Genomic DNA, 13028 nt, shown 5'->3' with positions numbered 1-13028 from the left:
CGAGGAGGAGTGTAGAAGGAGATGCGGTGGTTGATGAGTTTTGGTCCGAGGTTGTGCAACTGTACAAATCCACAAAATTCTTACCACCCAGCATTGTCTCATCTATACCGATAAAATTTCTGCCCCACTTGTCAAACTGCCCTTTTGGACTCACTTTGGTTCCCCCTCAATTGACATGTTTTTGTCTCTTCCTTGTCACAGGCACTTGGCCCACCTACACAAGTGAGGTATCATTTTTCCAGGGAGACTGAGGGGAACGTTGGGTGGTAGGACATTGGTCCTAGTGCAGTGATCCCATGCAAAAATGTAGGAAAAATGTCATTTATTTAGCTAAATTTAAGGTTTGCTGAGGATTCTGGGTAAGAAAACACTGGGGGATCCCCACAAATCACACCTCTCTGGACTCCCTCGGGTGTCTAGTTTTCAGAAATGTCTGGGTTTGGTAGGTTTTCCTTTATGGCTGCTGAGCCTAGGACCAAAAACGCAGGTCCCCCCGCAAAAAAAACAGATAGTTTTGTATTCGATAATTTTGATTTGTCCAGATAGTGTTTTGAGGCATTGCCTTTTGCAGGCACTAGGCCTACCCACACAAGAGAGGTACCATTTTTATCAGGAGACTTGGGGGAACCCTGGGTGGAAAGAAATGTGCGACTCCTCTCACATTCCAGAACGTTCTGTCACCAAAATTTGGGGAAAAAGTTTTTTTTTGGGTCAAACTTTGAGGTTTGCAAAGGATTCTGGTTAAGAGAACCTGGAGAGAGCCCCACATGTCACCCCATCCTGGATTCCCCTAGGTGTCTAGTTTTAAAAAAATGCACAGGTTTGGTAGGTCTCCCTAGGTGCCGGCTGACCTAGAGGCCAAAATCCACAGCTTGGCACTTTGCAAAAAACAGCTCTGTTTTCTTTGGGAAAAATGTGGTGTCCACGTTGTGTTTTGGGGCATTTCCTGTTGCAGGCACTAGGCCTACCCACACAAATGAGGTACCATTTTTATCGGGGGACTTGGGGGAACGTTGGGTGGAAGGAAATTTGTGGCTCCTCTCGCATTTGTGGCTCCTCTCGCATTCCAGACCTTTCTGTTGCCGAAAAGTGAGAAAAAGTGTTTTTTGGGTAAAATTCTGAGGTTTGCAAAGGATTCTGGGTAACAGAACCTGGCGAGAGCCCCACAAGACACCACATTGTGGACTTCGCTAGGTGTCTAGTTTTAAAAAATGCACAGGTTTGGTAGGTTTTCTCTAGGTGCCGGCTGAGCTAGAGATCAAAATCCACAGCTAGGCACTTTCCAAAAAGAACGTCAGTTCTCAATGTAAAAATGTGATGTGTCCATGTTGCGTTTCCTGTCACGGGCATTAGGCCTACCCACGCAAGTGAGGTACCATTTGGGTGGAACACAGAATAGCTGAACAAGTGTTATTGCCCGTTGTCTTTCTCTACATTTTTTCCTTCCAAATTTAAGATAGTGTGTAAAAAAAGACGTCAATTTGAGAAATGCCCTGTAATTCACATGCTAGTATGGGGACCCCAGGATTCAGAGATGTGCAAATAACCACTGCTTCTCAACACATTATCTTGTGCTCATTTCGGAAATACAAAGGTTTTCTTGATACCTATTTTTCACTCTTTATATTTCAGCAAATGAATTGCTGTATACCCGGTATAGAATGAAAACCCATTGCAAGGTGCAGCTCATTTATTGACTCTGTGTACATAGGGTTCTTGACGAACCCACAAGCCGTATATACCCCTGCAACCAGAAGAGTCCAGCAGACCTAACTGTATATTGTTTTTAAAAAAAACTGATATCGCAGGAAAAAGTTAAAGTAAAACATGGAGAGAAATGGCTGTTTTTTTCACCTCAATTTTAATATTTATTTTCATTTAGCTGTTATTTTCTGTAGGAAAACCTTGTAGGATCTACACAAATGACCCCTTGCTGAAGTCAGAATATTCATTACTTTTCAGAAATGTTTAGCTTTCCGGGATCCAGCACTGGTTTCACACCCATTTCTGTCACTAACTGAAAGGAGGCGAAAAGCACAAAAAGAAAAATAGTAAAAATGGGGTATGCCCCAGTAAAATGCCAAAACTGTGTTGAAAAATGTGGTTTTCTGATTCAAGTCTGCCTGTTCCTGAAAGCTGGGAAGCTGATGATTTTAGCACTGCAAACCCTTTGTTGATGCCATTTTCAGGGGGAAAAAAGATCACAAGCCTTCTTCTGCAAGCCCTTTTTTCCCCATTTTTTTTTTTTTTTTTTTAAAACAACATTTTCGCTGTATTTTGGCTAATTTCTTGGTCTCCTTAAGGGGATCCTACAAACTCTGGGTACCTCTAGAATCCCTAGGATGATGGGAAATAAGGATGCAAACTTGGCATGGGTAGCTTATGTGGACAAGAAGTTATGAGGGCCTAAGCATGAACTGCCCAAAATAGCCAAAGAAAGGCGTGGCACCTGAGGGGGAAAAGACCTGGCAGCAAAGGGGTTAAAATCAGAAGGTCGTGGCTAAAGCCAGATATAGTAAAATAACCCATTAACATGAAGAATGTAATGTTTGACCTGCATATCTGCATTTACCTTAAATAACTTGACAAAGGTCGATGGTCGTGGCTGCTTTACACAACAGCATACCTTATTAGCTTCCTCAGTCTCTTAATCACCGCTGTGAATTTCAGTCGTACTGCCCTTCTGAAAGGCCTAAAAGCCTAGCAGGAGAAGCGAGAGGAGTCTCTCCTAACTTATATAACACAGACAGTTCTCCTTGGAACCCACTTATCAAGTCACACCACTCACATGGAGGGTAGTATCCCAGGGCCCTGCACTGATTTCACTTGTCTTCTCACTTTTTAAGTTTACTCCTTTGCCACCTAGATACCACTTTATGTAAAGTAAAGAGCTAACAAGATGTACAAGTGAGCCAACTGCCTCTCACCCATCACATAATGAATGCTGTTTAACAGTTACTGACATAATGACACAAGATGGATAGCTAGATAATAGGCATTAAGGCCATTCTATCACTTCCAAAGTCATATACCAGCTGCCCTCGGGTCAAACTGGTGAGGTACTTTTTGCAAAGTGCGATTAATTTGTGTTAATCGACTCATTCTTGAGTAGCTGTTCAGTCAGAGTAGCACCAACAACATTCGGATATCAATTAAATATTAATAATCTTTTTTTAACTTTCACCCAAATAACAACTGCACATTTTCCATTTTCTCTTGCGTACCTTGCGCATACGACACTCATGACCTTTCCCATGCAATCAATTTAATTATGTTAGAGTTCTGTACACATGGTACCTAGTCCCTAGAATCTATTTTCTTCCAATACCATTGGCAAGATGCAAATCGTGTTAGTGATTTTTTTTATTTTTTTTACAAAATCACAGTAAATTAAAATAAACTTAACATTTGCAACAAAAAGTTAACCACTAAATGTTCATATTTAGAAATGCTTACCTCTTGCAGCTCTTCCAGCTTTGGAATTTTGTGTGCCCTGTGTTCTTCTGAAGGAGAACATTCAAGCTTACTTTCTTTTTTTCTTTTTTCTTTCCTCTTTTCATGTCGTCTTTTGATGTACTCAGTTGACTGCACTTCTTTTAAAAGATCCCCACACAAAGAGGATTCAAACAATTCCTTGCCATTTAAAATAGTTTTAGTTATTTTTAGTTTAATTTCGGGCGAACCAGTCTTTTTAGGAATCACGGTTTGTGTCAAAAACGATGGAGGCGGAGAAGACGTCAGCTGCTGCGGGCAAGTTTTTTCAGTGAGTTCGTGGGATTTAATGTTTGGATTTTCAGTGTGGTAATATTCAGAAGGACTAAAGTTTCTAATGGCACCATATCCATTGGATGATCCATTGGGATATTGGAATGTCTGGTATTTGGCCTGAGGTTCAAACATGTTGACTGCTGGTGAGTAGCCATTTGTGATCGTAGGAAGATCTTCCGTTGTGGGTGTTGGGTAGTTAAAGCCTTGCTGCAACCCTGTGTCATATGGTGTATGTCCACCATCCTCACCAAGGTCACTGCTGGCATCATATGCTTCATCCTGGCGGATGTTGGCTGAATCAATCAGTTGAGGTGGTTGCTGAATTGTGTTTCCCATGATCCCTTGCATGAAAGAGAAGGAGAAATCCATTGTTCTGCTCCAGCATCCTTAGCTTTCTCTTTCTCGCATACGGCCTAAAATAGAAACATCAAGTCCATACAATTATGCTAAGACTCACCATAACAAGAAAAACTATGCATGTACAATACACAATTGATCAGTCTCAGTCCCTTTTCTATGACTTTGAATTACTTAGAAAAACCGTCACCATAAAATCTGGCACTCTAGGACATAGATTTTCAAAAGTCATTGTCAAAATATGTCAATCAAAATACTGAAGATTAACCTTGAAGAAAAACTTACTTAGGAAATATAATTTCTGATCGATCTGATTCATCCAGCACATTCTTCATCAAAGCCTTCCCAGTGTTCAGACAGGATCCAAAATATTTGGTGTTATTCCATTTCAGTGTGGCCAGATAACCCTGCTGTGGCTCAAGCCACAGATCTCCAGAACATTATAAATGAAGTGACAAAATAGGACCAAGATGGTATGGACTGATGCCAGAAACATCAGTATCACCAAAACAGGAAAAAAAAACAGCAAATAGAATATATAAAAATGAAAATGTTGTCCAAAAAGTTGTTCCCCAAAAATTATGAAGGGCTTAAACAAGAGGAAAGTATTTGCCCGTTCTATCAGAAAGAATAATACAATAGCAAAGTTGCTCATCTAAAGGATATTTATTTCTGTATCTACTACTTACCGTGAACCACTTCCACAGTAGCATCAGAAATGAAGCGGATTAGGTGATCAATATAATTGTTAACAATATAACACCGAAGCGGTGCCCTGCCAAACTGAAACACAATCCTTGTATTTGAATCAAGGCAATGGTGATCTCTAAAAACTGAACAGTGCTCATCTGACAAACAAGGAGGTCTGGGATTCCCAGGGAGTAAAGCTTAAGTATTGGCTTCAATACAAAACAACTCTTCTATAAGTAGTTTGCTTACAGCGAATACAAAAGGGAAATAACAGGCATCAGTAAAGAAAGCTTCCAACAATAGAAATGTCAAAGAAGGATCCTTGTTTCAAGGAAGTAAATAAATGCAAAGATTACAGCCGAGTCTCTTTTTGTTGAACTTATGCTTGGCCCTTCTGTGCGAACAAAACAGCAGCTAAGTGCTCAAAAGCAGCAATGCTGATCAATAATGGGTCAATGGCACTGAGTAAATTGCATTAACCAGCTAGCAAATTTATTTTACTTGAACCTACTGTGTAGAGTAGACTGACACCTTACAGCCCAGAAGCACATCAGGATGTGAAGAGCAAGCAGTTAACTTGCTGGTCAACCTCCAAGCATATATTTTTACGATGCCCAAGTTACAGTTCATTTGAACTGCTTACACCGCAGGTACTGTACCTTACAGGGGTAATGAGAGCTATGTGCTGAGCGCCCCTGAAGGGCCAGGTTACAGAAACTCTTTACACCATTCCTGCGAAATGAGAATCAAAGCTCAAAGTTTGCTTACTTTTTGTTTCAGGCCTAGAGCGAGAGAAAAAGAAAGCAGGAGGGCAAGAGTGGGAACATACTATTGATTGAGAACGTATACTCCAGAGACAGACCTCTCGAAAATTCCACAGAACAGAAGAGGTTACATTTTCTGTTCAGAATTATGGCAAAAGGTTTATAGCACAAAACTCCAAAACCTGTAAATTGCCAGAAGGTCGAGATATCATTCACAGTTCAACATTACTAGTCTTCTGAGGGTTGCTGCTTTCACATTCACAGCCCCTGCTAGATGACCAGGTGAGATGTCCTTATAGCCCAATTCCAAAGCTGAAACCCCTGTCTCTCAGATGTTTTGGTTGAGTTTTTATAAAACATGGTGAATATACTGCCTGTATGATTCTGAAATTGTTCTTACCTTAACACCTGAAAAAAAAAGCTTTTAGGAGCAAGGTGTTCAACTAATAATTCTAGGGGATTTAATTGGGAGTCCTGCCCTTCCAGCTCATAAGAGCCATATCTGGATGTATCTTTGATGTGGGCTTACCATCCCAACAGAAATGTATCTGTCTCTATGGTGAACCATAAAGGAGAAGAGCTCAATATTTCTCTCAAGAAATTAGTCTTAAAGTGTCCACTACAGCAGCAGCTGAGCCAAATAAATTGATAGTCATATCTTCTCCAACTGAAGAATGTAGTGTGTATTCCAATTGTACCCAAAGTACAATGGTTAGGAGTATCATATACAACTGTGATAGAGGTACTACAAAGATGCTCAATGCTATCAGGGTTAGAAAGTAAAAAGAAAATAAGTTACTAACCTGTAACTGCAGTTCTCCAGCATTCGATCTTTCATAGATTCACATGTTTGAATCATTCACCGTCGTCAAGGAGGGAGTCCAACGGTGCCTTTTAAAAGCAGTAGAAACCATAGACATAGCTCATAATAGCTAGAAGACATTACTTTAATTAACTTAGCCACATCATTTATCAAGACCCAAACTCTAGACAATCAGGCGATAGCATCCTCTGGAACACTCCCTACAGAGGCATCTTCCCTCAGATCATTAAGCACAAGTGAGAATTATATTATATGGCAATAAGGAGAGCCTCTATGGGAAGGAGAGTGGGTCAGGTGAATCTATGAAATATACCAATACTGGAGCACTACAGTTACAGCTAAGTAACTCATTTTTGTTTACAGTATTCGATCTTTCATAGATTCACAGACTTAAATCTGAATAGAATAGATAACTGTTATATACTCATTTATAAGAAAATACTAAACATACCAATAGCAGATGGTGGGTAGACACACACACACACACACACACACAATAATCATTTTATTGATAGATGGATCGATAGATATAGATACAAACAAGACTCCCTTTATTTGAATAGATGGTATAGTACTGTTTGTTCCAGAGCATCATCACTGCACTGAAATGATTCCAGGCAATAATGTTGTGTTAACGTATGCCTGTGTTTCCATGTCACTGCAGGGCATTTTCTTTCACACGGCACTTCGGCACACAAGGCTGTTGATGTAGCTACTACCTAATCGAGTGTGCTTTGACCTTTTCCGTCAAAGACCTAACAACCATAGAATGGCAGAACTGAATAGCCACTGATATTCATCGAGCTATTCATGCCTTGGAATATGGATCACCCTTGTTATGGTTTCAGTGAGCTACTAGCATTTGATCTATTTTTCTTTACTGCTTAGTGCAGTGGTTCCCAAACTGTGCGCCGCGGCTCCTTGGTGCGCCGTCAAAATTAGCCAGGGGCGCCGCACACAGTCTGGAAACCACTCGGAGGTGCTTTTAATCGGTAGCTTTTCACCGTGGTTTTGGAAACAAAACCCCCTGCATTAATTATTGTGACCAGCGTAGGGCGCCAGAGTACCATTAATAATATCCCTATGACAAAAGAAAAGAAATAATTTAAAATAAATGGTTTTCAGGAACCTGAACGAGAGAATTAAGAAGTCAAACTGTAAATAGTGTAGGTACAGGTACAGGCTGGGATTACGTTCCCCCACCCGCCAAAAAAAAGTAACATAATGGGGAGCCGTGGCCAACACGGCCAATAGGTCAAAGGAGCCGGGGATCGAAAAAGTTTGGGAACCACTGGCTTAGTGCAATGCAAATAATACTTTAAACATCTTTTTAAATCAATGTGTGCAGTGATTTTTCTGCTGCTGTCTGCAGATTTTGGAAGAATGCTTTTAGTACAACAGGTTAATTTAGATGGAAAACAGTTGGAAGATTAGTCCTTAGAACCAAAGCATCATCTTTAAACTAAAAGAAAGAGTCTTTGATTGTGAATGCTTGTATTTCTCCCTCTCTTCTGGCTGTCGATAGAGCTACTAGCAACACGTCTTTCTATGTTAAGAATTAGATCTGTGCCTTATGAATAGGTTCAAAAGGGCTCTTCATCAGCGGTGCTAGTACTGTGTTAAGCTGCCAGGATGGAGGAGACTTTATTGGAGGAAAAGCTCTGAATAAACCTTTACGAAATTGTTTAACTATTCTATTATACCATAATGATGAAGATCGAGATGTGTACCTGTATCTGGAAACTGCAGCTAACTGCACTTTAATCGAAGAATGAACAAGGCCCGATCTAGCCAATGATAGGAGACAAGATTTGCTCTGGAGGTACTGAGATGGGGTGATTTTTTTTACTTCGGACACAATAAGCAAAAACACTTTCATTTTAATGTGTATGTTATGCTCGTGCTAACAGCTCTGACTCTCCCAAGAATATCTATGCAGTCTTGAGGGATTTATACAGTCGTAATTTCATGGTGTTCAGGAGCCAGGAAGATAAGTGTAGGTAAGTCAGGTTTAGATGAAGCACTTGAATATGGCCCACCGATAACAAGTCCTTCCGAGGTTTCAGATGAATGGAGTTTTCCTCTGACAGTCGTAGTACTATGAACCAGTGCTGTCTGGGTCACTGTGGAGCAATCAAAATAATTTGACACAGCTTCCTCTTCATTTACCTAAGGAGTCTTGGTATGAGAGGGTGGGGTTGGGGGAGGGGGGAGCGTTTGCAAAGATCCCTGACTATCTGATATTAAATGCATTCCCCCATGACTCTGCTTGAGGGTGTCAGCCAGCATAAAACCGGCATTTCTAGTTCTCTTGTGACGCAAAGAGATCCAGCGTTGGTTTGCCCCAGTGTAAGAAGATCTTGTTCAGAATGGATTGATTTAGCATTCATGTCAGCTATGTTTTATCCTGCTCAACGTATCCGCTAAACTGTTGTTCATGGGTGGAAGATGTTCTGCTCGTAATGTTATCTAATGCATCAAAGCCCAATTCTACAATCTTTGTGCCTACTTGGATAGGGGCAGATATCTTGTACCCCCCTGCTTGTTCACGCAGTGCATAGTGGTTGTGTGTCCATGTGCATAAACACTGAAGATCCTGTTACTCTCAGCAAGAAAGCTTGGGGAGCAAGCAAAATTGTTCTGAGCTCCAGAAAACTGATATGCATTCTCCTTTGACTCATGGTCCATTTTCCACTTATTTGGAGGTCCTGTAAATGAACCCCTTCCCCCAACTTTCCAGGGAAAAGTCTGTGTTCATGACATATTCAGGTATTTGGGATAAGAACATCATCCCCAATGCAAGATTGTTGGACTCTGTCCACCAAGAGTAAGCCTTTGTCATAGCTGGTGTGATCTTGATGATATTGTCAAATAAATGTTCTATTTGAGTTCAATGTTTCTCAAATTCTTCTTGCAGAGGTCTCATTCTCAGATGGGCAATGGCAGTAGTAAGATGCCTGATGACATCATCCCTAAAAGTGATTTTAAAAGGGGAACTGAAACAGACTTTCTTTTAGATAGTTTGTGTGCCAACATCAGGAGTCTTTTCTGTTTTCCTACTGATAAAAATGCCTTGTCTTGGAGTGTATCCAGAATTGCACCCAGAAATATTATCCTCGTTGATGGATCGAGGAGCAACTTCTGATAGTTGACAGTTAAGCCCAAAGTTTGAAAAACTGTAGACAGGTCCCTGTAGCTCTTGACACTTGGTGGGCAGATGGTGCTTCTAGGAGCTAATCGTCGAGCTATGGACATACATGGAAACCTCTTCGCCGTACGTGGGCTGCCACTGGAACGAGACACTTTGTAAATATTTGAGGGGCTGATCTGAGACCAAAAGGGAGAACTTTGAATTGATAGTGATTGCCTACTACCCTGAATCTGAGATGCTTTGAGTGAAAAAGAGATGAAAATAAGCATCCTGTAGATCAAAGGTTGCCATGTAATCTCCATTATTGAGAAGAAGCAAGATGTCTTGTAAGGTTATCATTCAAAAAGATTGTTTTTTCAGGTATTGGTTCAATCTTCTGCGATCTAAAATGGGTCGCCTTTCCACTGACATTTATTAGCAAAAAACAAGAGTAGAAACCGATACCTTTTCAAGAATGTGGGACTTCTCTATTGCTCCCTTGAGGTGCATGGCTAACACCTCTTTCTGAAATAAATGGAGATGAGGTAGGTGCACTCCTTTTGGTAGAGTGGTTGGTGGAATCTTAATGAACTCTAGAGTATAACTAAGTGATGAGATCCAACATCCATCTGCCCAAAGTTATTTTCTGCCGTTAATGGGAAAATATGGAACTTTTTGCTCCCACACTTTGGTGATCTGTAAGGGGTAAAACCGGCACTGCTGCGTTGTCCCCGTTTTCTGCAAGCGTCTCTTGTCTGAAATGCTTGCTTTTTCCTTTGTAGCTATTTGGAGTAAGCCTATAGGATTGTTGAAAAGGCTGGTAAAGTTGGTATCTCTGGTAGCACCCTCTTTATGATACAAGTCTTTTTTGCATGTCCCTCGATAAGGCATTTTCCTCATTTGTAAGGTGCCCAAGGACCTGGCTGTATCTGTGTCCACTTTTGTTTGCAAGGCGGTGTCCATGTGCTTGTCAAACAGAGCCTCTTCATCGTACAGCATGTTCAATGTTTTGCTTTGCACCTCAGGCCTGAATGACGTGACCTTTAGCCATCCTTGACACAGAACCTGCAAGCTGTGTAAATCCTGTGGAGGCTATATGCATAGTGCAATCAATAATCTCTAATGAGGATCTCTCTTCCTCCTGCAAGATTCTTTTTGACTTAACCTTTTTTATCCCCAGGCAAAAGATCTACACATGCTGCGAAGTCAGACCACATCTGCCTGTCATACCTGCCCAATATTGCCAGTGTACTTGCTGCTCGAACGTTTGCTGCTGACATAGTCAATAACCTTTTTCCTATATTATCAAGGCATCTGCCTTTTTTGTCAGGCAGGGTTGATATCGGCGTTGAAGGACTCTTGGGTCAGCGCTGGGCCACTTCTGTCACCACAGAATCTGGCTTTGGTGAACCAACCAGACATGCAGGTGAATCCTCAGGAGGCTTGTATTTATTTTATTATTTTTTTTAAATCAACTCTTGGTAGGACAGACTATACCGTGGCAGAATTCATCATTATCTTTATTCTTTCGTTCCATATATAATCCACTAATGGAATTGCTCTAACAGATGTTTTTGTGGGTCCTTGAAGACATATAAGAAGCAATCTGATTGACTGATTGTTCTAGGTAATTGGAAACGTTTGCCAGCTCTTTCCATAAGACTATGGAAACCTCCGATATCATCCAGTGGGGAGTCCACCAGTTGCTGTGCAGGTGGAGAAGGTGCTGAAATGAGATAATCACCCCATTCATTGTGAACAGACTGATTATCATGGATTTCCCCTTCCTTCCTTGCCCTGTCTAAGGAAGATAAATCATCTACAGGAGGCATAGCGATGTTAGACACCTGAGCCACTCTAGGAGTGGCAGGTGGTGACAAAGAACAAGATGATTTTGATGTTGGAGTTTGAGGGGGATGCATCGGAGATGCTGACTTTACAGGTTCAGGGAATCACTTATAATAGTCCTGTACCCTGCTCTGAAGTTCTTGACCTAGAGTTGTAGGAACCTGAACCATGCCCTCTTAAGACAAACACTGAGCAAAATGTTGAAATGTGCTCTACATACAGCCTAGGTCTATCTATATATTGTTGTCTTGGCTCACAGAATTGTTCATGATAGCCTTCTTCATCCTTCCCTTGATATTTCAAATTAAGTTTGGAGGAACTGTGAGCTGCACCAAACAGAACATCATTATCATCATCTGAGTCCTCCACATCTAACAGATGGTTTAGCAGAAGAGGAGACACTTTGCTAGGATAAGTGTGTTCTGGTCGCAAAAATTCTTGAGCAGGTTTTTCTGTCATCAGCAATGTCGTTGAAGCAGGTGTAAATTGTCATGCTGGTGTCTTCTTTGTGGGTGGTCTTATCGTCGACAATGGTGTCTTTGTTGACAGCTGTGTTGTCGTCCACTGTCTCATTGACAAAGTCTTCATTGCCCAAAATTGCTGCTGACGGTGTCAATAGGGTTGCCTCTGACCAGGTTGTCTTTGTCAACGTGGATATCAACGTGGTTGTCGTCACTGAAACTGCCGTCCTCACTGGCATTTTGGGCGGCGATGCAGTCGTGGTCGAGAACTTTGCAGCCAGTCTGCATTTTATGGTTGACGGCTCTGAGGAGGATTTTCAGGACATACAGCCAGATTTAAAGAGGCTCAGACTAGAATTTTTTCATTCTCTCTTTGCGAAAGATGTCCTTTCAAGAGTCATGGTGAGTAATTTTTACAACTTAACTATGCGCCTCTGTTGACTCCTGGTGCGACCTCTCCCTCTTTCTTGAGCTTTACTGTGAGGGAGTGGAAACCTCACTATCTTCCTCATCAGAAATAACAGACTTTTGTGATTCTGATTTTTGTAGCAATGATAAAATCCTGCCCTATCTATCGTCCAGTCTTGTGGTTAGGATAAAGATAGTATATACACTCTTTGTGATGATCTTTGCCTCTTCTTTCCACAGGTTCCACAGGGTCTGAAAAGTTGTTTCCTAGATGGCTCTGACATTTTATTGCCAGGCTCTGGTAACTGGCATAGTAGAGATGATCGTGGATTAACAAAATCAGGCTAAATGCTGAAGAACTGACCAGAGCTCAGGGAGACTCCCTTCACACAACATGCAATAGAAAATCTGAAGGAAGATGCCTATGTAAGAGTGTTCTAGAGGGTGCTGTAGCCGGACTGACTGGAGTTTAGTTCTTTATAAATGATGTGGATATGTTAATGAAAGTAATTGTTTCTAGCATTATAAGCAAGGTTTATGGTTTCTAATACTTTTGAAAGGTACTATGGTGCCCCTACCTTGAGGTCAGGATACGATTTAAGCATGTTAATCTATGAAAGATCCAATACTGGAGAAATCACATTTTCTGTTAGGAGTGCAACAATTTTCACAAAACTGTGTTTGGAAAAGAAAGCAATTTTTTTCCAAAAGAGAGAATTCCCGGTCCAGAACAAGGTTCTCAATTACCCTACTGAATTAAACTTGTCAATTTGTCTCAG

At 41.1% G+C, this 13028-nt stretch overlaps 1 protein-coding gene across 4 annotated transcripts in view; it reads right to left on the bottom strand.

Annotated features, from left to right (window-relative positions):
* Window positions 1-13028, bottom strand: part of NSD3 (nuclear receptor binding SET domain protein 3) — a 1432226-nt gene that overhangs the window by 1347780 nt on the left and 71418 nt on the right. For all 4 annotated transcript variants that reach the window (XM_069214018.1, XM_069214019.1, XM_069214020.1 and 1 more), the window contains exon 2: window positions 3457-4181. In XM_069214018.1, coding sequence (XP_069070119.1) covers window positions 3457-4137 — 681 coding nt within the window. In that variant the 5' untranslated portion in view covers window positions 4138-4181. The remainder of the gene's footprint in view (window positions 1-3456; window positions 4182-13028) is intronic.

This window comes from Pleurodeles waltl, chromosome 11 (assembly GCF_031143425.1).
Source record: "Pleurodeles waltl isolate 20211129_DDA chromosome 11, aPleWal1.hap1.20221129, whole genome shotgun sequence".
NCBI classification, from domain to species: Eukaryota; Metazoa; Chordata; class Amphibia; order Caudata; family Salamandridae; genus Pleurodeles; species Pleurodeles waltl.
Note: the sequence above shows the minus strand (reverse complement) of the source record. Positions and strands in the feature narration are given on the sequence as shown.